Source organism: Neocloeon triangulifer, unplaced genomic scaffold (assembly GCF_031216515.1).
Source record: "Neocloeon triangulifer isolate White Clay Creek 2 clone unplaced genomic scaffold, ASM3121651v1 ptg000015l, whole genome shotgun sequence".
NCBI classification, from domain to species: domain Eukaryota; kingdom Metazoa; phylum Arthropoda; class Insecta; order Ephemeroptera; family Baetidae; genus Neocloeon; species Neocloeon triangulifer.
Window position 1 is genome coordinate 2,731,174 of NW_026775557.1, and position 23,867 is coordinate 2,755,040.

Below are 23,867 nucleotides of genomic sequence, written 5' to 3' on the forward strand. Positions count from 1 at the left end.
CAGATACATTTTTGATCTTATATGATAAGAAAATACTTATATTAAATAACAGTAAAACCGTTTTTGTTTAATTTTTCCTAAACGGAAATATGATGCCGAGCGCTCTGATTTTTCCGGCTCTTATATATAAACTTTTACAACTATACAGCCCCTGATGATTCACTCCCTCTTTAAAGTGTAAAAAATAAAATCAAACTGAATTGAAAATACTAAAATATTTAATTAGTTTAGATCTGTCATAGTCATATAACTTTTAACAAATCTTTCTACGTTAAATACTTGCAATTGTTATATTCTTGGAATTCATGAGATATAAAATTAATGGGAATAGCAGCTATTAACAACTCCTTGATCTTCATCATCAGAATCACGTTCATCAGAGTCTTCATTGCCTTCGTCTGAGTCTTTGTCAGTACTATCATCAGTGTTTACATAATTGTAAGAGTAGTCACTGCCATCAGTGTCATCATCAAAATCACTATCTTCACTGTCTGAAGAAGGCAGATTCACTTTGAGTGCTGAAATTGTAAATTGTTTATGGAATTATTTGCAAACGACATACTGCTAAGCCAATATACATACAATTTTAATCATAAATAATTTGGAAATGAATTATACCATGTAATTATTTGATAATCAGGTATTAAATTCATAAGAGAATAAATTGGAACAAATTTGAAATGCTATAAAAAAATTACTTACTACCAGCCGCATGGCTCTTGAAAATGCTTTTGAACATCCTATTTGCTTCCTTTCGCTTTTCCTCATCAAGTTTTGGCCAGCATTCCTTCCCAACAACATCCAAAGGAGTTCGCCCTTTCTTGTTCTTGGCACTTGGATCAGCTCCAGACGTCAACAGAAACTTAGCCGCTTTGGCTTTCATGTTTTCGCAGGCAGTGTGAAGAGCGGTTTTCTCATACCTCTCATCCTTCCAGTTGACAATAGTTGGGTCTTTGGAAAAGAGGCTTTGCAGGCATTTGATGACCACTTTGTCCGTTTTTTTGGAATTCACGGCACAGTGGAAAACACTGCACTCATTTACTTTTGGTGGCTCCGCATCATTCTCAAGAAGAAGTGTAATCACTTTGTGATGACCATGCATAGCTGCCATGCTCACAGGGCGAATGTCATTATAGTCACCGGCGTTCACATCAGCCCCATTCTTAATCAGCAGTTTGGTCACCTCAAAAGCATCACTTTGCTTCTCGTAATTGACAGCCTCGTGGATTGGATAGTAGCAAAGTCCATCTAAATTAATGAATATAATTACATTTTTTTTTAATTTAAAAAACAAACTATGATGATGATTGAATCATGTTATTTCTAAATACAATTAGTTGAAATGTTAACAAAATGAATTGAATTTCACTTAAAAGTGATTTACAACAGGGTCAAAATTATTTAAATATCAAACTCACACCACAAATCATCTGATCAATGTCTTTGAAGTAGTACTCCTCCAGTTTCATATTGACTGCATCTTTTCCATTGCCTCGAAGCAGCTCTTTGATCATTTCAGGAGACCTTTGCATTCTCAAAGCCAAATGCAGAGCCGTTTCACCCCACTGGCCTGTTTGCAGCAACACCTCAGGCTTCTCAGTTTGGTGGAACTAAAATATTGCAAAAAGAAGGTTGAAATTTTTTTAAACATGTGCCTGCAATTTAACCTCCACAAACTTCTCGACAGCGCGCAGATCATTCCTCCAAACAGCAAAGTGGATTTTGGTCCACTTGAAAGGTCCTCTCTTGACAAACATGTAAGCTTTGTGCTGCCTAGCATAGTATCTGTCAGCCTTGAAACCCTTCCTGTATCCTTTGTTCCTGAAATAATTATTAAATACACTACTAATTTAAATTCATAATTAAAATCATTAAATAACTACCCATAGAATTCAGCACTATCAGGCTCCAGTGGCTTCCTTTTCTTGGGGTTGCAGTGAATGCAGTGTTTGCACTTCTGAAATGAGGAAGAAAAAATTATTTTTATTATAAATTTAATAAAACATAACATTTTTTCATATTATTTAATATTTAACCTGCAAAATCTGTGGTTCATCCACTTTCTGCTTTTTAGCTTTCGGCGGCATGATTATCTGCAGCCTGGGTCAGCGACGACTTAATTCAAGTTATCAAGTAAAGAGACTGAAATCAAAAACAGGTATTGGATTATAATCAATTAATGTACTTTGATGAATGTTGGGCCAATTTTGGAAAATTTAAATTGCATTCCAAGCATTCTTAAATCAGAATTAAATTAAAATATAGATAAAAATGAAAGCAGAAGCTTTTGAAAACTTTTTTCAATTTAGAAAAAAAAACATCTTTTGCTAGAAAATCTAGAAATTTCCCAATTTGAACTTGTTTGCTTTTCCGCATGCATTTGGCTTATATTAAAAGAAAGGTATTCCAGGGTTTGACAACACAAAGGGATAAATGGGGATAAAAGAGGGAGAGAAAGAAGCCTGAATTGAAGAAGTTCAGCCACTTCGGCCACACTCGAACTGTTGTTGCAAAATCCATAGAAGAAAGGATTTTGCATTTTGGTGGGAAAAAGGGCAGCCCATGCGTTGGCTTCAGCATTTTTTTACATAAATTTAAAATGAACAAAGAAATGTTTGACAATATTCATATTAAAAAAGCACACATATTTCCAACGACGATACGAATAAAAAATAAAATCAGCAAGAGGCGGCTGATAAAAAAGTAGTCCCTGGCTGGCCACGTGGGGCAAATTCGTCTTCTTTTCGCAGTCATACCGGAAAAATTTCAGAAATTTCATGCAAAAGCTATGAGAAAGCTGCCAATTTTAAATTACGTCAGAATTTCACTGAAAAGGTGAAAAACAAAGAAGAGCTCAAACGCTGCAAATCTCGGCCTGATGGCGAATCCAGCGACCTGGTGTGGGCAGGGACAGTGTTTTGCGGTGGAGTCGGGATTCTGGATGACGAAATTGAAGAAAATGGATGAAAGATTAGAGATGGATTAAGGATTTGTGTGGCTCAACCACAAAGACAAGACCAAATAAATGAGGATTATGAGGACGAGGACTATGTACATGAACACTCACATACTTAATTGGGTACTTACATATAACTCACTATATTTCCTTGGTCCTTGGTTTGGTTTTGGTGTGTGGTGTGTGAATGTGTGTGTGTTATTTATGTATTTCACTTCGCGCCTCGCGGGTCGCACACGGAACAAGAAAAGGAGGTGGTGGGACAAGTACAAACCGGTTATTCTTTTCTCTGTTCTCTCAAAACTGGCCACCTGGTGGTTGATTTTTGAAGTAGCGTTGTAAATAAACATGTCGATTTGGTAAAAGTTGGATTTTTGCGAAGTTCTGCTCAGCCGAAACAAAAGAGATGCCTATCCCGAAACGGTAATAATCTTTCTTAAGCTCATTCCTTCTTATTATAATTATCCTTTTAATTTCTTCTTGCAAATGTGGGAAATAATTAAATTAATTAAGGCATCCCAATCAAGGGTTTTTGTGCTAAAGTGAAATGCTCGTATTGCTCGTGGACTATTGTAATGGAATTCTCTTGCTTCTTTTTTAACAAGGCCAGTACGTATCATTTTAATGTCTAGTTATCTAAATTAATCGCAAGACGAAGAGGCTAAAAAAGTTAAGAAAAATTAATGTTATGATACACGTAAGACAACGTTGTTTATCTTTCTCTCCGACAGGTGGCACGTGTAACGTGTCTTTGAAAAAAAGTCCCTCTAAAAAACGCGCCAACGTAGAGATGGCGCTTATCAACCTTAATAATTATAATAAAGGCAACGAGGAATTTTTCGAATTTTTTTCCACCGAGGGAAGGAAAAATAATCTTATTTTGTGTTTTGAGAATCCCCGCCTTTTTCCCAATAAAAAATTATTTCCTTCCTCTAATAATTTATTTCCCTGACAGAATTAAAGCGAAGAAAGAAAAACTTTCCTCGATCTATTATTCTTGAAAAAACTAATACATCACAATTATTATATTTTCCTCCTTTGGTTTTGTCCTCGCAGATGGCTGCAGTACACCAAGTTTGGCAAACAGATTCCCGGGACACGGTTCGTGGCGCTCAAGTGTCCGCTAAGAAAGGTAAGCTCGCAGGGTATCGGGTGTTGCTTATTTATAACAATATGTAAATCACAATTACCGCCGCCATTGTGGTGCCTCCCCGAGCGAATGGCTCGAATAAAATGCAAATCAGCCACAAATCAAGTCATGGGGGTGCCACAATGATTGCCGCACACCCTTTTCCCATGAATATTCAAGCGCGTCCATCGGCCCCGACAAGTATTCTCTCATTCCTACCTGCTTTTCCAATGATATACAAACGCTTAGCCCCGTCGCCTCAAGTGAGAAAAGCAGTGGGTTATGCGTTTTCAATTTATTCATCTCTCCACTTTGTGAGTGAGCTTTGGAATTCACTTCGACTCTCGCCACCTGAGTGAGATTTCGTTTGAAATAATAAAATCATGTGACTGCCTCTTATCACTTAAGTGATTGACACTGCACTCGCTTTGGTATTAGAAATTTTTTATGTAACGTTAAAAACTTGATTGATATTATAATCTATTATTCATCACAATTATTTTAATCAATTAGAGAAAAATTAAATAATACGATAACTCTGAATGATGCGATTACGTTTTTTTATGTCAATTAATTAATAATCAAATTGATTAAAATTTTTTAGCTATTCGTTTGCACTCTTTTATCAGAGCATTTTTAGTAATTAACAAAAGAGTTTATTAATTAAATTTAATTCAAATTAAAATTGTTTACTTGTTAATATTTTTATCAAATTTACCCTATTTAACTTTTCCCAAAAAGATTTTTTTTTAATATTCAGTTAATCTTTCAGCCAATCAAGTTTTAATGAATTTAATTAGAAAAAAATGCTTTAATCGCTGGAAAATTTAATTTTGCTGAGAAATGTCCAGAATTTTGTCATCAACTGATAATGATATCGGGAAATGTTTTAAGATTAATGCTTCCTTCCTTCCAAATATATTAGTTCGTGACTCACATATTGGATTTTAATAGTTATATTTCCCACTGAGGCTCTTAACAGAATGAAAAAGTTAATTAATCTGTGCGTGTTTGAGCAAATTAAGAGTTAAACGGAACAAAGCCGGCGGCGGCGGCGGTTTTTTTGTTGTTCGCTTTCAATTAGCCGGCCTCGAGTGGCATTTAATTTGTTTGCCGCGGTGGACTAATCATCAGATAAGGGTGTGCAGCAGGTGCTCTTTCATCCCCTAATGGTTCTGTCACTCAACTCGCCCCCGATAATTAATTCCTCTCTCTCAGCCAAATTGAATTCTTCTCCTTTTCATGACCAACCAAAAACGCGCACACTGCTGCGGGTTCTAATTTATATTTATGTTTTGTGTAAATGGCCCGGCCAGATGCCGAAAATAAAATAAAAGCCTCATGTGAGAGAGTGAGACAGAAGGACAAAAACTTTTCCTATTTTAACTTCCAAATAATTGTTGGGGGAAAAAAATCAAACTGTTCAGTTTTATTCAAATTAATATTGGATTAACTTTGAACAGCATTTGCTGTAGGCAAAAAGAATAAAAAAAACTGAATTATTATGGTGATTTGAATTTAAAATCAGCTTTTCCTGACCAAAACTATTATAAAAATTAATTTGTTACAAAAAATTTTGTATTCAATTGTCAAATTTTGTGTGAAAAAAAATGTAAACTTTTAAGTAATTTTTCACGAAAAAGTCTTAATTTGAAAGAAAAATATTTTTAAAAGATTGGTTTTTGATACTAATTCTTGTCAAAATGATTTTCACAGCTCATGCATTATGGCTGCAGCCAAAACATGTAGAGCAGGATATTTTGGTTTTGAAACAATAAACAATTCTCAAAACCCATCGACGAAGAGTCGTTTTTAAATTAAAATCACCCTCGATCGTGAAATTCTACCACTAAATGAAATATTAATTAAAATGAATGTAGCGAGGGAATTTCATAATTGATCATTGGTATAAAATTTATTCAGTGAATTGTTGGTACTAATTAAATTATGTGTATAGCAATCTGCAAACCTAAAACTTATTCCAATTTTTTTATGCCCTATATATTATCTGCATTTCAACTTTTTTAGGTTTTTACGCTTTTTCAGTAAACCATAATAATAATAATAATAATCAATAATAACAATTATATTGTAAAACTCACATAATCTTTATTTCCTCTTTCAATTGTTCTCTTCTTTTTCGTAATCGGAACAAAAAATGTCACAATTTCTTGGTTGAAAATTTCAAATGCCGCTTTATAAAACGAAAAACAAAGTTTATTTTCATTTTGTCGAGATGCGTTATCGGTTAAGTGACGCGTTTAATTGCAGCCTTGACTTTTCATTAGAGAAGAGGCACTCCATGGAAGAATGCGTCTCGAAAAAAGCTGTCAATAAACTCTGGTAATTTGTCGATATCATCTTTAAGACCGGCCATTCATTAAAAACGCGAGGGGGCCTGGTAGGAGGTTTATCAACCGACTTTTTACACCATCTAGAGAGTTTTAATTGGGAATTCCTAAATTATCGCATCTCATGACAGATATGATTTGCTGCTGCCGTCTGTTCTCTTGAAGAATTCCAAAGCTACAGATTATATAATTTAAAAATTTTGATCTTTGAATTATTAAAACCACATTTCTTGGCCTCAACCACTTTGGGATTAGTTTGTTTAATTAATATGCATGATAATTTTTATGATTGGGATCAAAAAGGGTAAAATCACTTTATTCAATTGTCACAGAGTTTGATAATAATGATGGATTGAAATGCATATAAAAGCGAGATGACGTTTCTTAATCTCGCATTCTCGACTGCAACAATTTTGTTGTACGAGTTGAGAAAAGTGCCAATATAGTTATCACGTCAAACTTTTTTTTGTCACTGGAAATAATCGGTTGTTCCACACAATTTTATGCCCAATCTACGCTTGAAAAATCACAATCTCATTACCGAAGCAGCGACCGCGTGAATTCTCATCTTTTTGTTCTTTTGTGCATACCTTTTCTCTCCCTTTCGTCGCGCCCACGCCGGAATACATTACCAAAAATGCCATTGTATGGATATTATATGCGTTATATTGAAAAATTAATAACGCTCTGAAAAATCGTTTTCCAACCCTGCGCGCGGAACGAATTTCTCGGGCTCACCACCACTCGACGGGGTGTCCCGATAAATTATATACCGAACAGAAATGAATGACTTTTATTGCTCTTTACACTTTTCCTCCCTGCTTCTTAAACGGAGATTGTCTTTGGAAATTCTTTGTTCCCTCAACAAGAGTCAAAAAGATAATGGAAAAGCAAATTTTTATGTAAGTCATTTTTTTAAATAATTATTGGTTCAATATTATTTTTCTTGCGTATCAATAAAAATCAATTTAATAAAGATTTTCTCAATTTAATTTCAATTAGTGATAAAAATTGTTATTATCTACTTAAATCTACATATTAAAATAATTTTAATAAGTTACTTTTAAAAATTGTAAAAATTGTTTGTACGAAAATAGTCCTTAATACGAAAATACATTGAAAGTGTTATTGTTAGTAAAACAAATTGTAAAATAATTTTACTTCCCTCATGGTCTGGGCTATAAAAATGGTCTCTATATAAATACATTATATTAAAAAAAAAAAAAATTGTTACATCTCCAACTCCAATTATGCTATTTTTATTTTAATTGTGGTAAATGCTTGTTAGAGTTCTGTTATTTATTTCATTAATGAAATTCTACGGTCATCAAAGAAACATATGACCAGATTTTTTCCGGTTTTAAATCGCTTTTTACCACGGAATTTGAATGATAAGTTAACATTGATTTACAGTTTATTTACAATCAAAATAAAAATCAGAGGAAAGTCACGAATTTTGAATAAAAATGCAGGCACGTGGAGAAATTAGAATATTAACGAGGATCGATATTTTCCCACTTGGCCTCGCGATAGCATCTTGACCGAACTTGGCAAACAAACAGATAAACAAATAACGAGCGTCCGAAAAAGGCATTAATTGAATTCCGCAGCAGAGAAATCCAAACACGCCGCGCCCGTCGGCCCGCTCGGCAGTTTATCAATAAAACGTGCGTGTGGTGCTCGCTGCCGAGATCATATCGCACGCGCGGCACATTTTCTGAGGTGGGCGGACGGACGGACCGAACCCTTTGGAGGGTTGACGCCGTGCTGGGCTCGAGGGCCCCCAGCGGGCCCCCGATGGCCTCCAGCCGCGCGCCGCTTCGTGGGGCTGCCAAAAAGCCAATTAACGCTCGGCCTGCTGTGTCACAGGGATAATGAGAAAATCACAAACCGGCGTTCAAGTCTCCTCAAATTCCGCCCCCTCCTCCACTGCCCAAAACCATCCACGTCCACTTTTATTTTTCGCCGTTATTTATTCCCATTTGGAGGATTGGGCAGTTCTTTGTGTTTTTTGTTTATTGGACATGATTTTATCATTTTTATCTATGGGTGAATTTTTGGTGTCAAATTTGGTGTTTTAATAGAAAATAGAATTGAAATTTTGTTATTGCTCATTTCACTCTACTTGAATTAGTTCATAGTCACTATCCAGTTCTCTATGAAATTTAAATGCATTAATTAGAATAATTTAGAAAACTGTAAATAAATTAAATAAAACTTAATTATTCTGCCAAATTGTTTATAATTATTCTTTTGCAGGCGAATGGATTGACAACTATTATTGGCTTAATTGTTTTGTTCCATCATACTATAAATAATTCATGCAAGTATTTTTTTAAATTAAGAATTCCATTGAAGTTTTTTAAAAGTTTTGGTTTAAATTTAACTGTGTACTAAGCATGAAATGAATAATTTCAAAAAGATTCTATACAAATGAATTTAATTTGATTTCTGATGGTCTCACTTTCCATTTATAAAAATTTGAACAAATCATCTCTGCAGCATCGCAATGTGCCCGCGGCAAATTTTTCTATCCCTCTCCGATGGTAATTCAATTATTGTTCCCTAACGATTGTTTCTCTCCGCCCCCTTGATATGGATTCAATGTTTTTTCTTTTGGTTCGCACGAATCAGGGATAATTCAGGCTCTTGACGCCGCCACTGCGCTTATTTGATTCAATTTTCTAAAAGGGTAAAAATAATTTCATAAACAAATCTATAATCAACCTTGAATTTTGGAAAGGACCTTATTTCTGGCGTTTAAAAATAAAGAAAAATTATCTCAGAAAGAGTCATAAAGAAAGGGAGTGGAATTAATTTGAGTGGCAATTCCGAGTAAAGCGAAAAGAAATTAAGAAAAATAATATCGCCTCTGCTTCCCGCAAAGGCACGTTGCTAAAAACCGGCTCAATTTAACTCGGTAGCAAAGAGCGAAATGTGAGCACACTTGATTAAAACGTAAAGCTAACAGCACATTTGAATTTTTGGCCATTTCAGACACGCCATAAAATCGAGCCTGTCACCTACGGAGCAGAAAGGTCCCGAAAAATCAGCAGCGAGAGTGAGTCAGCCGGGGAAAAATATTTATAAATGCGGCGATAAAATAAAAAGGCTTCTGCTCTCTCGGCTTTTACCGCACTTTTAATGAGCGTCTCATTAGAATAATTATCAGCGGCGACCGAACGGGCCACTTTTAAGGAATGCCTTCTATTCCAATATCTATTATTGGAGACTTTTCTCCACTCTGCTCGACTCAGGTCGCAGCATCCAGGGCCGTGGAATCGAATGCTACCTAAGAGTCCGCCGGCGCCAACAACATATGTATCACCAACATATGTCTTTTGCGGTTTTTTAAGTGAATTTTTGTGCTTTTATTTAATAAATGGAATGTTGAGAAGTTATTGCAGTCCTTTCTCAATCCATTCTCTCATTGTCAGTTCTTTATTTATGTTTTTTTCTCTCAAAAAAATTTAATAGTGCCACAAAAACGTATGCAGAGGTTTTGCTTAAAATTTCTTACAACAATATATAAAAAAAGAATTAAAATTACACTTTTAAATCAAATTTAAGTAGCCAAAGAAAAAAATATATTAAATGATAATTTTAAAGAGAACACCGGTAAATAGATTGTCGTTAATACATATGAACTGATTCTTATAAAGAACGAATGGAAAAAAGGGAAAGGATATTTTAATTGACAAAATTTTATAACAGAACCATATATAAAAATTGAAACAAACATGATTGTCTTATAAGTAAAAAATTTGAAAAAAATTGTTTTTATAAGAAAATAATAAATAATCATCATGTAAACTGTTAAAAATTTAGACATTTTCTTCAGGATGGGACAAAAGAAGTTTCTAGTTTGGTTGAAAAGACAAGTGCAAATTTATGTTTACCAGCATGGTAAATATTTTCCACTAACCTATATGGAAAAGAAGGAGTCTGGTGAGCAGGCATAAAATCGGAATAATATTGCGTTCCGCTCTCGCTCGCGCGCGCGCACCTACGCGCACTTCCATATAAGAAAGGCTGGGAACGAGGAAAGCGCGTCATGTGTCCTCCTCGCAGACGCCACTCATAAAACACTCGGTGAAATTGAAAAATAAAAACGTCACATTCCGCGCTTAATATTCATTTATTTATTGAGACGTATCCGCTTTATACTGTGTTGCATCACGGACAACCGTGTTGGCTTCTTTTACGGAATAAATTCGCTGAAATATTGTTTCTCGGCTTGCGGTATTTTATTGTCCGACGCGCCACCGCGTTCGTATTTATGGGATTTCGCGTGGAAAACGAACAGCCACAGGTTTTCCGCGATGATTTATGGAGATGTTGGGGGAGGAATGAGAAGCAGTAAAAGCGAGAGAATAATAAAATACTTTGATAAAACTATACAATTCTTCTTTTTATCCTCAGCCGCCTGTAGGCGTGGGACTCATTGTTTTTCTACAGGCCGCGCTTTTTCTGTGTCATTTCCATTTGTACGCAATATTTTTTCCTGATCGTCAATGCCTTTTATGGACAATAGACGAAGGAGCCAAGACATTAATGCGGCAATCTTTATTTCCATGAGTTTTTGTTTTGATTGTGAAATTTGTGGCCGCAACTATTATATTAAATAATTTTTCAGAAGCAGAAACGTAACGAAAGAAATATAAGGAATAAAATTTCATTAATCCTTTTTTTACTCTCTTTTTACTACTTGATTTTTTGTCTGTATATGACTGAGTGAGAAGTATAAATAACAATAATTGAATCACTGCAAGGGTTTGAAGAGTATAATATGAGCGCTATAAATTCCCTTTTTATAAAAAAAAAAAAATCGAACCTCATGAGTTTTTTTTTTATATAATTGTCAGGCCAGAACGGAGGACGTGGTTACAATTTTTGCGGTGTTCGCGTAATTCTTAATAGTGTGAATAGCAAATAAGCAAGTGATGTAATGCTGAGATAAAAAGGTAATGATTTAACTTAAATTGCTCTACAGAGCCAAGCACTGACTCAGTCGTTTGCTTGCATTCAAGAGCAAAGTTTGCTCCGCTTGTCAACGTTACATTTCATATTATGCTCGGTAAATTTTAAGAAAACAAAATTTAAATTTTCTCTGCTCGAAATTTTATGTTATTCAATCATTTCTTCTTTCTTCAAAACTGCCAGAACGACTTTTTGGCAGCTGGCTCTTCATGGCCATCGCAATTGTTGCTGGGTGGATCCTGCATGCTCTCCTCCGCTTTTCTTTTACCTTTTCTTTTGCAACATTCGCTGCAAAGTCTTTCTAGAGAAAGTTCTTCTCGCAGCTGCTCATTGGATTCTTTCAGAGCTTCATTTGTAGCAATCAGCTTCTCTAGCTTGTCAGATTTCTCAGTTAAAGCGATTTTAGATCTTTTCAAATCCTCAGCTTCTGCTTGTGCCTGCGCTTGCGCAATTTTTGCTGCTGCTTTGGCGACCCGCAGCTGGTGTTTCTCATTTTCAAGTTCTACTTCTTCGTAAAACTTTTGTGTTGCCTCTTCGATGGCTTTGCGGCAAGCTTGGTCCAAACGCTGCTTTAACAACCGCTTCTCTTCCTCAGCCTCAGCAACTTCTTCCGCTTTCTTTCGCAAGTCGTGCAGTCTTTTGCATTCAGCTACAATTTCCTTGCGGGCTGCAAATAAAAAAATAAAAATTTGTTTCACTAAAAAATTTGATTCTTACTGCTGTCCACTTGCAAATCACATCCGTTTGAGATTGCGTACGAGAATAGAAGTGGCACTTGTAGGGCATCAAACTCTCCATTTTCAAGAAGCTGCCTGTTAGGTTTTCCAAAAGCTTTGCTCACTATAGGTGGTCCGTTTGTCGGGGTGAACGACACCCAATTCGCCTTCCTTTTAGTCGTAGCAACCTCCATGATCTTGCGAACCCAAGTCTGCCTGCCTGTCAACAAATTTAAAAATTAGAGTGGACATAACAAACACTTTTGGATTTAAATTTGAAATAATCCCAACTTAAAAAATTACATACTCCAATCATAGTTAAACTTTTGATCATTCACGTCGTCATCGCATTCTTCATCTGCCGAATCATCGTAGTTAGTGAGGGCCAGTAGAGCAAGTTGATTGATGGTGATGCTTTCGTCCAAGAGCGCATGTTCAAAGGTATCCCGATTGCAGAATTTCCCCATGATTTTTCTTGGGAAATAATCGTCGGGGATGAGAAATTCGGCGGAGGAGACCATGATGTTGAAAATGTGAACTGACACGAGACTGAAAATATACGTTATATCTATCAAGAATTTTAAGCCATTCAAATGCACGGCGGTTAACAAGAATGATTCAAAATCTCGACCGTCAAACAATTTGAATCAAAACGAAATACAACAATCGGAATTAAAAAGGGAATGTAAACATTTGACGCGACCAATAGAGGATTTTAAGATTTGGATTTATTTTAAATTTTTCCTTGACTCAAAAACGGGCGCAAAAACGAATGGCGAGGTCAAAATCAAGATCCCATAGGCCGTTTCGGAGATATTGGCGTCTGAAAATTGAGTTCTTGGTACCCGTCGCTGCAACAATCGAAAATAAGAGACTGTCGAGTGCGGATTTGGCTGATCCCGACTTAGGTCACGTTAGGTCCTCAAAAGTAAATGAAAAATTAATCAAAGTGAATAAAAGTTTGGAAAATAAAAGTTAAAGAGTTAATTTTAACGGACACCTGAGATATAGAAGGGTTTGCTAATTGTAAGAGTAGTGCCATTTGATAAATAATTTTTTTACAAACAAAAACTTAATGGAAAAGTTGTAGCCTAAGACATGTTCTTTCTTTTTTGCATTGAAAAAATTTGCGAATTTTTTTTTATCCCTGAAAAAATGAAATAAATTTGAAATTTATATTTTTAAACAAGTAATAAACTTTTGAGATTTTTTCTGAGATAGCCAATCGATTTATCATGTCTTCATTAGTCTATGACTAAATTTTCTTCAAAAAAGACTCAGCCGTTAATAAATTATAGCCAAAAGACCAAGGACACCTCTTTCGGCTGTTTTCAAAAGCACGACTCGTCCGAGTATTTTGAGGATAATTTATTAACGACTGAAATTTTTTTGAAGAAAATTTAGTCATAGACTAATGAAGACATGATAAATCGATTGGCTATCTCAGAAAAAATCTCAAAAATTTATTTCTTGTTTAAAAATATAAATTTCAAATTTATTTCACTTTTTCAGGGGCAATAAAAATTTTTACGCAAAAATTTTCAATGCAAAAAAGAAAGAAAATGTCTTTGGCTACAACTTTCCTTATGTATTTTTTTGTAAAAAAATTATTTATCAAATGGCACTACTCTTAGCAAAGCCTTCTATATCTCAGGTGTCCTTGAAAATTAAAAAATTTAATTTAAAGGGCCGTTTCAAGCAACTCTTCATTTACTTTTGACGACCTAACGTGACCCAAGTCGGGATCAGCCAAATCCGCACTTGACAGTCTTTCGATTGTTGCAGCGACGGGTAAATTATAGGGGGAAGTACCAAGAACTCGATTTTCAGACACCAATATCTCCGAAACAGCTGATGGGATCTTAATTTTGACCACGCCATTCATTTTTTCCAACCATTTTTTAGTCAGGGTAGAATCTAAAATAAATCCAAATTTTAAACTAAAATACTCTTAAAAATAATCTATAATTTTGAAAAATAAGTTTTTCATTTTCCTGTTTCAACTTCGTTTAAATAGTTCTAATAGTCCGTGGGCGCGAAAGTCACACGGTTTGGAATAGAGGTGGAGGAATAACCGATAATTTGGCAATATGAGTTTTTCATTTTCCTGTTTCAACTTCGTTTAAATAGTTCTAATAGTCCGTGGGCGCGACAGTCACACGTTTTGGAATAGAGGTGGAGGAATAATCGATAATTTTGCAATATGAGTTTTTCATTTTCCTGTTTCAACTACGTTTAAATAGTTCTAATAGTCCGTGGGCGCGACAGTCACACGTTTTGGAATAGAGGTGGAGGAATAATCGATAATTTTGCAATATGAGTTTTTCATTTTCCTGTTTCAACTACGTTTAAATAGTTCTAATAGTCCGTGGGCGCGACAGTCACACGTTTTGGAATAGAGGTGGAGGAATAATCGATAATTTTGCAATATGAGTTTTTCATTTTCCTGTTTCAACTACGTTTAAATAGTTCTAACAGTCCGTGGGCGCGACAGTCACACGTTTTGGAATAGAGGTGGAGGAATAATCGATAATTTTGCAATATGATTTTTTCATTTTCCTGTTTCAACTACTTTTAAATAGTTCTAATAGTCCGTGGGCGCGACAGTCACACGTTTTGGAATAGAGGTGGAGGAATAATCGACAATTTTGCAATATGAGTTTTTCAATTTCCTGTTTCAACTACGTTTAAATAGTTCTAATAGTCCGTGGGCGCGACAGTCACACGTTTTGGAATAGAGGTGGAGGAATAATCGATAAATTTGCAATATGAGTTTTTCAATTTCCTGTTTCAACTACGTTTAAATAGTTCTAATAGTCCGTGGGCGCGACAGTCACACGTTTTGGAATAGAGGTGGAGGAATAATCGATAATTTTGCAATATGAGTTTTTCATTTTCCTGTTTCAACTACGTTTAAATAATTCTAATAGTCCGTGGGCGCGACATTCACACGTTTTGGAATAGAGGTGGAGGAATAATCGATAATTTTGCAATATGAGTTTTTCAATTTCCTGTTTCAACTACGTTTAAATAGTTCTAATAGTCCGTGGGCGCGACAGTCACACGTTTTGGAATAGAGGTGGAGGAATAATCGATAATTTTGCAATATGAGTTTTTCATTTTCCTGTTTCAACTACGTTTAAATAGTTCTAATAGTCCGTGGGCGCGACAGTCACACGTTTTGGAATAGAGGTGGAGGAATAATCGATAATTTTGCAATATGAGTTTTTCATTTTCCTGTTTCAACTACGTTTAAATAGTTCTAATAGTCCGTGGGCGCGACAGTCACACGTTTTGGAATAGAGGTGGAGGAATAATCGATATTTTTGCAATATGAGTTTTTCATTTTCCTGTTTCAATTACGTTTAAATAGTTCTAATAGTCCGTGGGCGCGACAGTCACACGTTTTGGAATAGAGGTGGAGGAATAATCGATAATTTTGCAATATGAGTTTTTCAATTTCCTGTTTCAACTACGTTTAAATAGTTCTAATAGTCCGTGGGCGCGACAGTCACACGTTTTGGAATAGAGGTGGAGGAATAATCGATAATTTTGCAATATGAGTTTTTCAATTTCCTGTTTCAACTACGTTTAAATAGTTCTAATAGTCCGTGGGCGCGACAGTCACACGTTTTGGAATAGAGGTGGAGGAATAATCGATAATTTTGCAATATGAGTTTTTCATTTTCCTGTTTCAACTACGTTTAAATAGTTCTAATAGTCCGTGGGCGCGACAGTCACACGTTTTGGAATAGAGGTGGAGGAATAATCGATAATTTTGCAATATGAGTTTTTCATTTTCCTGTTTCAACTACGTTTAAATAGTTCTAATAGTCCGTGGGCGCGACAGTCACACGTTTTGGAATAGAGGTGGAGGAATAATCGATAATTTTGCAATATGAGTTTTTCATTTTCCTGTTTCAACTTCGTTTAAATAGTTCTAATAGTCCGTGGGCGCGACAGTCACACGTTTTGGAATAGAGGTGGAGGAATAATCGATAATTTTGCAATATGAGTTTTTCATTTTCCTGTTTCAACTTCGTTTAAATAGTTCTAATAGTCCGTGGGCGCGACAGTCACACGTTTTGGAATAGAGGTGGAGGAATAATCGATAATTTTGCAATATGAGTTTTTCATTTCCCTGTTTCAACTTCGTTTAAATAGTTCTAATAGTCCGTGGGCGCGACAGTCACACGTTTTGGAATAGAGATGGAAGAATAATAACGGGGTTTTCCTATATAGACAAAGACAAATACACTGAAGTTTGCTTTGAATTGGTATTTATTTTTAACTTTTCTTCTTCACTTCTTTGAGCGTCTCCTCTAGTGATGACTTCTTCACTTTTGAATTGTAGCTCAATAAATGATAATTGCATTTTACTATAACTTTGTAAATTGATTTTTATCTCATTTATAAGACTGAGTTTTTTGTTACCAAGTTGTGATTATTATCATTCCTGCCGACCTCAGAAGTTATATTTGATTGATACGGAAAATTGCAAACATTATCAATTGATCTATAAATGTCTTAGGGATTAAAAATATCCAAGTTTATATAAAAATTGTTGCTAAAAAGTCTAAGGAAACAGCCTCTCTTAGTTGTTTTTGTTGTTGTGGAATTGTCTGTTAATTCCTAAGCGCAGAACCAACAGAACTCGTTCGTGTTATCTGATAAGGCAGTGAAGATTAGCCTGAAATTTAGAGAATCCAGAGCGAAACGGTCCAGCGCCGCATGGGAAGCGTGGTAGAAAAAAATCGCAGAAGCAGCCTCAGCGAATTATGAAAAGCGCGATCGTTATCGGCACTTTTATCGCATCTCAAAAATTCATACGCCGGAAATTCGCAAATGCGTACGTGCTGGGAAAGAACGCAAAAGGGGCCAGTTTTAAATTTTTATTTTTGCACGCCGCGTGTGTATCTCGCTCAAAGTATCGTCGCGAACGCACGTCGTGTTGGCCGCAGAATTTATTTGGCCATTTTTTAATATTGAGCTTGTAAGGTCGGCCGGGGCGCGCAATTTATGTTGCTGGGTGTCGAGCCGGCCGCGATTAATTGGAAACCGCACGGCCGGCGCCTGCCCGACCACATGCTCGGCCTCTCGGCCGCCGCCGCCGCGGCCCACGCGCGCCCGCCGAATCCCAGCAATCCTCCCACTCGCGCGCGCCCAGCCTCAATTATTTTATCATTTGTTTGCCGCCGCATTCATCATTTTTTCCCTCTTGTTCATGTGCTGAGCAATCTCTAATGCATCGGCTCTGATCAAACTCTCGCGGCTGGCTCGCGGCGCTGTGTTGATATTTCAAATTAATCGCCGTGTTAGCCCGAAATCCATGACTTGTGTTTGAACAAAACAACAACTGTTGCTTTAATAGTATATTTATGGGTATACTTTTGCACGCCAAATTTCTCTCCTTTCTGAATTGGAACATTTAGTTAGGAAATTTTAAACAGAAGACAAATCTTTTTCTTAATTATTTTATAATTATTCCTTTTTTTATGCGTCGTTTTTTTTGGCGATTGGCTGGGATTTGCCCACAGAAATATTTTTTTATTTCTCACTTTAATCTGATTTATTTGGAAAAAAAATTATTTAAAAATACACCCTATTTTACTGGTGCTGAAATATTGCTCCCTTGTAAAATAAAGTCATAACAAGACGTTTGTTTGCTAAAGCTTAGTGCGCGTTAAATGTGAGTGAATTCTGCGGTTTTCTTTAACTTCTTTGAACTAGAAATCAAATTAATTACAGATTGTTCAACAATGGCAGAGTGTTCCAAATTTTAAAGACATAAATATTCATTATAATCTTTTTACTGCTTTTTAATTGCCAATTATAAATAGCAATTTTTCTTGCAGAGTGCATTAATTGGTGACAAATTACGTGACAATAAATACGCGATGGAAAAATAAATAATGCCAGTGAGCCACGGGTCAGTCTGCCTTTTGCTAATTTTACTTTGGCGCTTTGAGATCCTCAAAGCCAAGGTATTTCGTTTTTTTCTTGCATTTTATGCACTGACAGCCAACCCGGTAGTAATTTATATGCATGTATTCCACACTTTATGCACAGTAATACGAGGCGTCTCTATGCTGGCATTTTTTTTTTTTGCAATTTTCGACAGAGGTGAATGCTGACTGTTTTCTTCATGATAATAATAATTAATTTAATATCGTGCGCCCACCAATTTAATGAATCCAATTCATATTTATTGCAGCACTTGTTGACGATTGTAATGAATTTTATGATGACAGAAATTGTATGCCCTTCGCAAAGATGAAGATTTATGCAAAATTTTAAACACTTGAAAATGTTTGGAGAAATATTACAAGCTATTAAAGTAAGTTCATTCAGAATGTGGAAAGGTTTTGTCTACTTAGAATAATAATTATTATATAAATGCTGTATAAATATTACTATACATTAAAATATAAATTAGTAATAAATATATTTCATAGTATAGTTTTAAAATTCATATTGCTTTAACAATTAAGTTTCTGCTAAAAAAACTGCCTGATTAATTTTAATGATATTTTTTTAAACGTTATAGCATTGGTTTGTAGATGTTAATGCCAAAAGGAGACAATAATAAAAATAAATAAAAATTTATTTTATTGAGTGTTGAATTTTTGAAAATTAATAAGTTATATGAGAATTTTCAGAACTATTTCTCTGTCTCTTTAAATTAGACTAATTAAAATTGATTAACTTAATCTCGTCAATGTCACCACAATGAAGTTAGAAAAATGAAATAAATAAGCGGTGAAGCTTTTTTCACCTTAGACCTTTTTAACCTGTTTTTTTTTTTAAATTTGCAAAATTTTATTTTATTTTTTATTAATTAACTATCACACATAAATCTAATCAAAACTAACAGCGCTAATTGATTTTCATCAATCAAAATTAACTTCCCGCTCCGATTTAGGCGCAGAAGTTAATAGTTTTTGCGAAACGAGTGCCGCCGCGTGCGGGGCTTAATTGGCCAAAATTGCCGCCGCCGAGAACGATTATCCTTTTTTCCTGCGAGAGAGATTCGCACACATGAGGAAAAATTTCAAAATAAATGCGGCCGATTAATCTCTCGGCGCCTCCCTGCCAAGCTCGTTATAATAGCACATTAAATTAAAAGCGCCAACGACGTGTGCGCGCGGCATCAACACCCTTTCTCCTGTGGCGCCGCAGCGTTTAAAGGCATTGTCTGCGAAAAATTTATTTATTAAGTGCCGGTTAATTAAGCAGGCGATGGGTATTCATTGTCATTGCCGGGATGAAAGTATGCTCGTCGTGCATTAACATAATTGCGTCTTCAATTGCGTTCTCCATTTATGTGTGGAAATCACAATGATTTATTAAAATTACAAATTGGTAATTAAAGAAAGTTTTATCATCAGCACAAATGATGCAATTGAAAAATCAAAATATTCAATTCATTTTAATTTTTTATTAAAATTTTTACTTATTTTTACAAATTTCAATTTAAAAAATTTCAATAATCGAAATCGATATTCAGAGCTTTTATTTATTAAAAACTTTGCATTTTTATAATTGAAAAAAGAAATATCATAATTTTATGTTAAATTCTCTTCATAAATTTTCTTGTAAAAATTTACTCTAATATAATTATTTCTATTATGGCCTTGGAAAAATCTGACTTACATCTCAGCAAAGTTCAGGCACACTTTTTATTTGCTCTGAAACAAAAGGAAGAGGCGAGGTAGCTTTTTGCATTTGGACCTTTGACCTGTGGTACCTGCGCGAGAAAGGGCGCCATCGTTTTGGCATAATTTGCTCGCCGGAGAACGTAAATTTTGCGCCGCTCAAGAGAGAGCAAACGGAATTTGCTCTCTCGGCGGCTGGAGGCGGATTTGCAACTTGTTGGACCGCACACCAAGGGTCAGTTGACCCGCGGTCACGGGTCAAGTGCTCGATGGGAGATGCGCCACCGGAGCGTGATGCATCACTGCCCGGTCAGATTTTTTGCAAACCATCTCAATTGCACTTTTTTTAAACTGATATTTTAGTGAAATATTTTGATCCGGTTTTTTTTTATTCAACGTCTCAATTTTGTTATTGACTCTTCTCATGTTTCATTTTTTTTTTCAGACGATCTGTGCCAATCTCCCAGAGGATCTCAGGTGAGGAAACCGCAAATATTTAAACCAGCGGTTCTGTTGATATTTTATTCATTTTTGTCGAGAAATTTCTCAACGTGAGAAAGGGAAAAATAATTATGTTTCTGGGCCATCTGCAGCAGCTCAGTCTAGAGAGCACCCCACCTTTTTTATTGATTCCGTCTTTTATTATTGATCCAAGTGCACAAATCTCGCAGTTGCATTCGTTTCCAGCGCCGGGCGTAAAATAAAACTTATGGAAATTTCAGGCTCCGTATATGCAGCGGGCCATAAAACACGCCGTTTCCTAATAAGATCACAAAACAAAAAAACACAGAACTCCAATCACACAAGAAGCCATAAAATTTTGATTAAGCCTCCAAAGTGCGCGTGAAACGAAAAGTAAATTCGGATTGAGAGGAGGGCCGAGAGTGAAGAAAGGAGCGATATTTCAAAACCATCGGCAGAGTGATGAGTGTCTGATAAAATCTCAACTCGCGCCTCTTATTTTCTCCTCTTGGTATTTCGTACGGGGCCGAGGAAGGCAATAACGATGCAAATTTTTTTTCATTCCATTCGAGGAAAGGAGTCCGTTATCAAACGTTTCCATCTGCTCAGAAGCGCTTGGAAATTCCAATATAACCAAAAAAAAGCCGCCGCCGCAGATTTCAATTGGAAACAACAAAGGCGCTTCTTTTTTCAATATCCGAGACCCGCCCCCGCCATTAATTATTTATCTGATTGCTCGACAGGTTCACCCCCGAGATATTTTTGTCTGAGTTGCCTTCGGTGGCCATGCTGATCGACCTAACCAACACCAGCAGATACTACGCTCCGCAGGTCATTATCCTCATTCCATCTATATTTATTTATAGACTCAAAATTCACATAACGGTGATGAAAGGAGATGTATAATTTTTAACAGCTCTTTTTTTTAATTTAACTTTGATTGTTTTAATCAATTTTTTATTAAATTTATAAATGTATTAAAATTACTTCTTAAATCTCCTATTTTTCTCTTAAATTAGTTTGTGTCACAATAATTTTAAAAAAAGTCATTCTTTGATTTTCTCTTAGAGAATTTTTATATGAAATAAAGATATGTGATTTATACATGCCTCTTCCAACCCCCTGATTATTTTTAGGAATTTCTAAGTATCACAAAAACGCTGTCTCGCCCTTGCTGCTTTTCTTGTATTTGTGAACGTATATATTATTTTTTTGAGAAGAAAACCACCTTTTCAGCAGCAAATCAAATCCTCAAAATGCGCGCGTCTCGCTCTTTGAAGCAGCAAGGGTATAATTTGGGAGTGGGCGTTTCGGGGAGCAAATTGGGTCCATCAGACCACCCCGAGAGCACTCTCCGTCCGCCGTATAACCATATTAAGGGTGGTTTTTGCAGGAGCTGAGTGGAGTGAGCCACGTGAAAGTGATGTGCCCCGGCCAACAGGTGCCGCCCGCCGGAGTGGTCAACACGTAAGTGCTCTTTCGCCGACCCCCTCCCTCGGGGGTGGTTTGCCATTTCGGGCCAGCACCTAGAAAATAATGTATCAGCCTCGTGATTTATAATAACAATAAGAGGGAGGGAAATCCATCGTCTAATAAGTTATAATATTTCAAGCCCTGATGGATTTTTTGATCAGTTTATTTGGAGGGAAAAAATCAACAGGAAATAAAGTGGTGCTGAAAATTGTCTTTTTTTAAATGACCATTATACATATTTTGAAATATTTTATGCTAATTCATTTAAACAACCGTGAGTGTAAAAACCGCGTTTCATTCTCTCTTTGATCAAATTTCCCTATGCGCACTTCCCAGCATCCGTGCAAGCGCGCTCATTTTTTTTTCAATCGGGCCGATTGTGTCTGCCTCTCGACTGCACACGTCAATCACTCGCTATCCGGTTTTTTATGATTCGGCCTGTTGACTTAGGCCCTCTCCATTAAGAGTCAACACACCGAATTCCACTCTCTTTCTCTCTGTTTCAGCTTCTTTGACGCCGTCGACTCCTTCCTGCGCTCCCCCAAAGGTAAATGAGAAATCTCTTCGTGTCTGCTCCTTTGCAGCATGGCGCGCACCGAATATACAAATACTAAAGAATGGCCCTTTTCTGTTTTATTCGCAGAGGGCTTGATCGGCGTTCACTGCACCCACGGCGTCAACAGGACTGGATTCCTCATTTGCAAGTCGGTGCAGCCGAGGGAGGCAATTTCGAATGTGATTCACTACGAGTTCTTGTTTGTTTGCCAGGTACTTGGTCAGCAGGATGGGATTCAGCCCCGAGCAGGCGGTTCGAGGTGAGTAGTGAGTCGCGCATTTCAAACGTTTCCCTCTGCCTGCATGAGAGGCAGGGGTGCCTCCTCTTCAAGAGGCAGATGTTTGGCCTCCAAATATTTTTTCTCACAACACCTACTGGCCAATATAAAACTCATTTCTCTTGTGCTGCTGCTGCTGGCTAAAGTAAATTTATTAACTAAATAAACACGGGCCCGGCTTAATTGAATTTGGACGATTTATCAGTGACTAGATAAACTGCAGACGCAATTAAAAGATCATTAGGGCCAAAAAACGCACGCCGATCTAGAATGCACTTAACCTACCTGCAAAACTATCAAATATGCAAAATATTTCAACTAAAATATTTATTAATTTATTTGTTATTTTAGTTTTTAATGAAAGTAGAGGTCACCAAATGGAGAGGAAGGAATATTTCAAGGCTTTAAAGGTACCTGAGGAGGATTTGAAGACTTTACTAGGACAAGAGCCGGAAGATAGGCGTCTGGAGAGAAACTACAGTCAAATCAGAGAGCAACCGCAGCAGCAGCAAAGCAGGCAGAGGGGCTCTCGAGACCAGAGGCCACCGCCGGACCGACAAAGACCTCCAGCAGACCGCAGAAATCACAGGCCAAATATCAGGAGCGAGCGTGTCCACCCTTACAGCAGAGACCACGGCCCCCCTGACAACAGGAGAGGGCAAAGGGACGCGGGTAGGCGTGGTGGAAGGGACAGCAGACGACCACCCTACCCAAGCAGAGAATTCAGACCAAGGCCCCAGCAGGACTGGGGCAGGGACCACAGGAGACCTGATAACAGGTGAAAAAGGAGAAAAAGCATCCGTGCAAAGTTTTACATTTTTTTTTTCTTCAAGGTCGCAATATGAAGGAGGAAATTTGTCTCGGCGCCGAGAGCAGCAGCCGGAGCCAGACCGAAGGGACGAAAGGCCTCGCAGAAATGGAAGCCCTTGGCGCAAGTACCAAGTGCTTCAGTGAAGTAATTTTTGTGGACCTGATTCTAAACTTCAAACTTTTTACAAAAAAAGGTTTAAAAATGAAATAATTAAATGTAAGTTCAAATAAACTGCTTTTCTTTTTTTGAATGTCTTCCTGCTTGTGTGCAAAATACTACAAAAATGATAACAACTTTTGAGATTAGACCGTAGACTAAGTGACGGCCTGAATGTGCCAAAATTATACAGTTAGAGAATCAGCCATTATTATTTACAGCACACACCGATCCTTGACATGTTGGTTGACAAATTAAAAGATTACGTGCCAAATGGAGTTTGTCGGAGGACGGGCCAAGGAATCAATTACTTTAATAAGATGTTCATAAAAAGTGTAACGATAG

At 36.5% G+C, this 23,867-nt stretch overlaps 2 protein-coding genes across 3 annotated transcripts; one reads left to right on the plus strand and one right to left on the minus strand.

Annotated features, from left to right (window-relative positions):
* Window positions 1–301: 301 nt before the first annotated feature.
* LOC132202500 (uncharacterized) lies at window positions 302–3,206 on the minus strand. 2 transcript variants are annotated; one of them, XM_059629453.1, is made up of 7 exons: window positions 3,088–3,206; window positions 2,037–2,142; window positions 1,884–1,957; window positions 1,668–1,821; window positions 1,419–1,610; window positions 703–1,248; window positions 302–518 (listed from the first exon to the last, which is right to left on the minus strand). In XM_059629453.1, exons 2-6 carry the CDS (start codon window positions 2,085–2,087, stop codon window positions 1,180–1,182), a joined length of 540 nt encoding a protein of 179 aa, XP_059485436.1. In that variant the 5' UTR covers window positions 2,088–2,142; window positions 3,088–3,206; the 3' UTR covers window positions 302–518; window positions 703–1,179. The 2 variants fall into 2 exon arrangements, with proteins under 2 accessions (XP_059485436.1, XP_059485435.1); XM_059629452.1 differs by having other exon boundaries at window positions 3,099–3,155.
* A 50-nt stretch (window positions 3,207–3,256) lies between these two features.
* LOC132202361 (RNA/RNP complex-1-interacting phosphatase) lies at window positions 3,257–23,591 on the plus strand. Its single transcript, XM_059629231.1, has 10 exons — window positions 3,257–3,379; window positions 4,013–4,088; window positions 20,233–20,264; window positions 20,993–21,080; window positions 21,643–21,716; window positions 22,229–22,269; window positions 22,366–22,426; window positions 22,491–22,537; window positions 22,907–23,333; window positions 23,389–23,591. The coding sequence occupies exons 1-10, from the start codon at window positions 3,363–3,365 to the stop codon at window positions 23,507–23,509; spliced, it is 984 nt and encodes a 327-aa protein (XP_059485214.1). The 5' UTR covers window positions 3,257–3,362; the 3' UTR covers window positions 23,510–23,591.
* Window positions 23,592–23,867: the final 276 nt, after the last annotated feature.

Coding starts and splice junctions, on each gene's coding strand:
- LOC132202500 (XM_059629453.1), bottom strand. CDS start 2,087: ATGCCGCCGAAAGCTAAAAAGCAGAAAGTGGATGAACCACAGATTTTG. Junction 1,822..1,883: donor GATAGTGCTGAATTCTATGG/GTAGTTATTTAA, acceptor TAATTATTTCAG/GAACAAAGGATACAGGAAGG. Junction 1,249..1,418: donor TTGATCAGATGATTTGTGGT/GTGAGTTTGATA, acceptor TCATTAATTTAG/ATGGACTTTGCTACTATCCA.
- LOC132202361 (XM_059629231.1), top strand. Junction 4,089..20,232: donor TCAAGTGTCCGCTAAGAAAG/GTAAGCTCGCAG, acceptor TTTTTTTTTCAG/ACGATCTGTGCCAATCTCCC. Junction 20,265..20,992: donor AATCTCCCAGAGGATCTCAG/GTGAGGAAACCG, acceptor ATTGCTCGACAG/GTTCACCCCCGAGATATTTT.